This window comes from Penaeus monodon, chromosome 33 (assembly GCF_015228065.2).
Source record: "Penaeus monodon isolate SGIC_2016 chromosome 33, NSTDA_Pmon_1, whole genome shotgun sequence".
NCBI classification, from domain to species: Eukaryota; Metazoa; Arthropoda; class Malacostraca; order Decapoda; family Penaeidae; genus Penaeus; species Penaeus monodon.
In genome coordinates, this window is record NC_051418.1 from 32,549,914 (window position 1) to 32,550,749 (window position 836).

Consider the following 836-nt stretch of genomic DNA (forward strand, 5'->3'; position numbering starts at 1 on the left):
CTTGCATGCCGGTGTAATGGAAACCTAGAGATGGCGCGAGTGTCTGACCGAGCCTTGGTGTAGCCCTCAGCAAGGTGTTCCCTCGACCCCTTTATTGTATGCCTTGATTCAGCCATTAGTCCCCTTAGATAACCCCCTCCCCCCCCGGAAACGCAGCTTCCCTGGTCCCTTGCCCCTCCCCCTCCCCTGTCTCTGTTCGTTAAGTAGTGCTTTCGTGGCGGAAGGAACGACAGAACTAACTGATTCGCTTTGCAGGCAAGGTGGACGAGAAGGCGACGCAGCTGCACGCCATCGCCTCGCTGAAGGTGCTGCTGGACGCCACCAAGCCCCAGAACGGCCGCGTGGAGACGTACCGCTCGGACGGCCTGGCCCCCGACCCTCGCCCTGACAATCAGTCGCACGTAAGTGGCCGCTCGTCGCAGGGCACCGAGGTGACGCACGTCGACTCGCTGGGCTCTTCGGACGCGGCCTCGCAGAGCGGCCCGCACACCAACGGCGACCTGCAGTCCGAGAGCAACTCCGTGGCGAACAATGTGAGTTATGGCACCAACTCTGTGCGCAAGATTCCCAATAAGGCCCCCCAGAACGGCGACAACAACGGCGTGACCCCGGCGCTGCACGCCGCGGCCCCCGAGGCGACGGACCCCGAGGCCGTCGTCACCACCCCGGCGGTAAGACTCGCTAGCCTCGCCGACCCCTGAGACACGCCCCAGGGGTCGCCAGCATGACCTCGACCTGGCAACGCCTGCAGCCGGCACTCGGCCCTTGGTTGGGCCTCTCTGGCACTCCTGACTCGCTCTTAATGCTCTTAATGATGACCCTTTTATGACAGTGCC

At 63.4% G+C, this 836-nt stretch overlaps 1 protein-coding gene across 3 annotated transcripts in view; it reads left to right on the top strand.

Annotated features, from left to right (window-relative positions):
- Nucleotides 1–836, top strand: part of LOC119594393 (sodium/potassium/calcium exchanger Nckx30C-like) — a 174,335-nt gene that overhangs the window by 138,402 nt on the left and 35,097 nt on the right. The window contains exon 6 of one of the 3 annotated variants that reach the window (XM_037943455.1): nucleotides 256–671. In XM_037943455.1, the coding sequence (XP_037799383.1) occupies nucleotides 256–671 (416 nt within the window). The remainder of the gene's footprint in view (nucleotides 1–255; nucleotides 672–836) is intronic. The other 2 variants (XM_037943456.1, XM_037943457.1) reach the window with 2 other exon arrangements.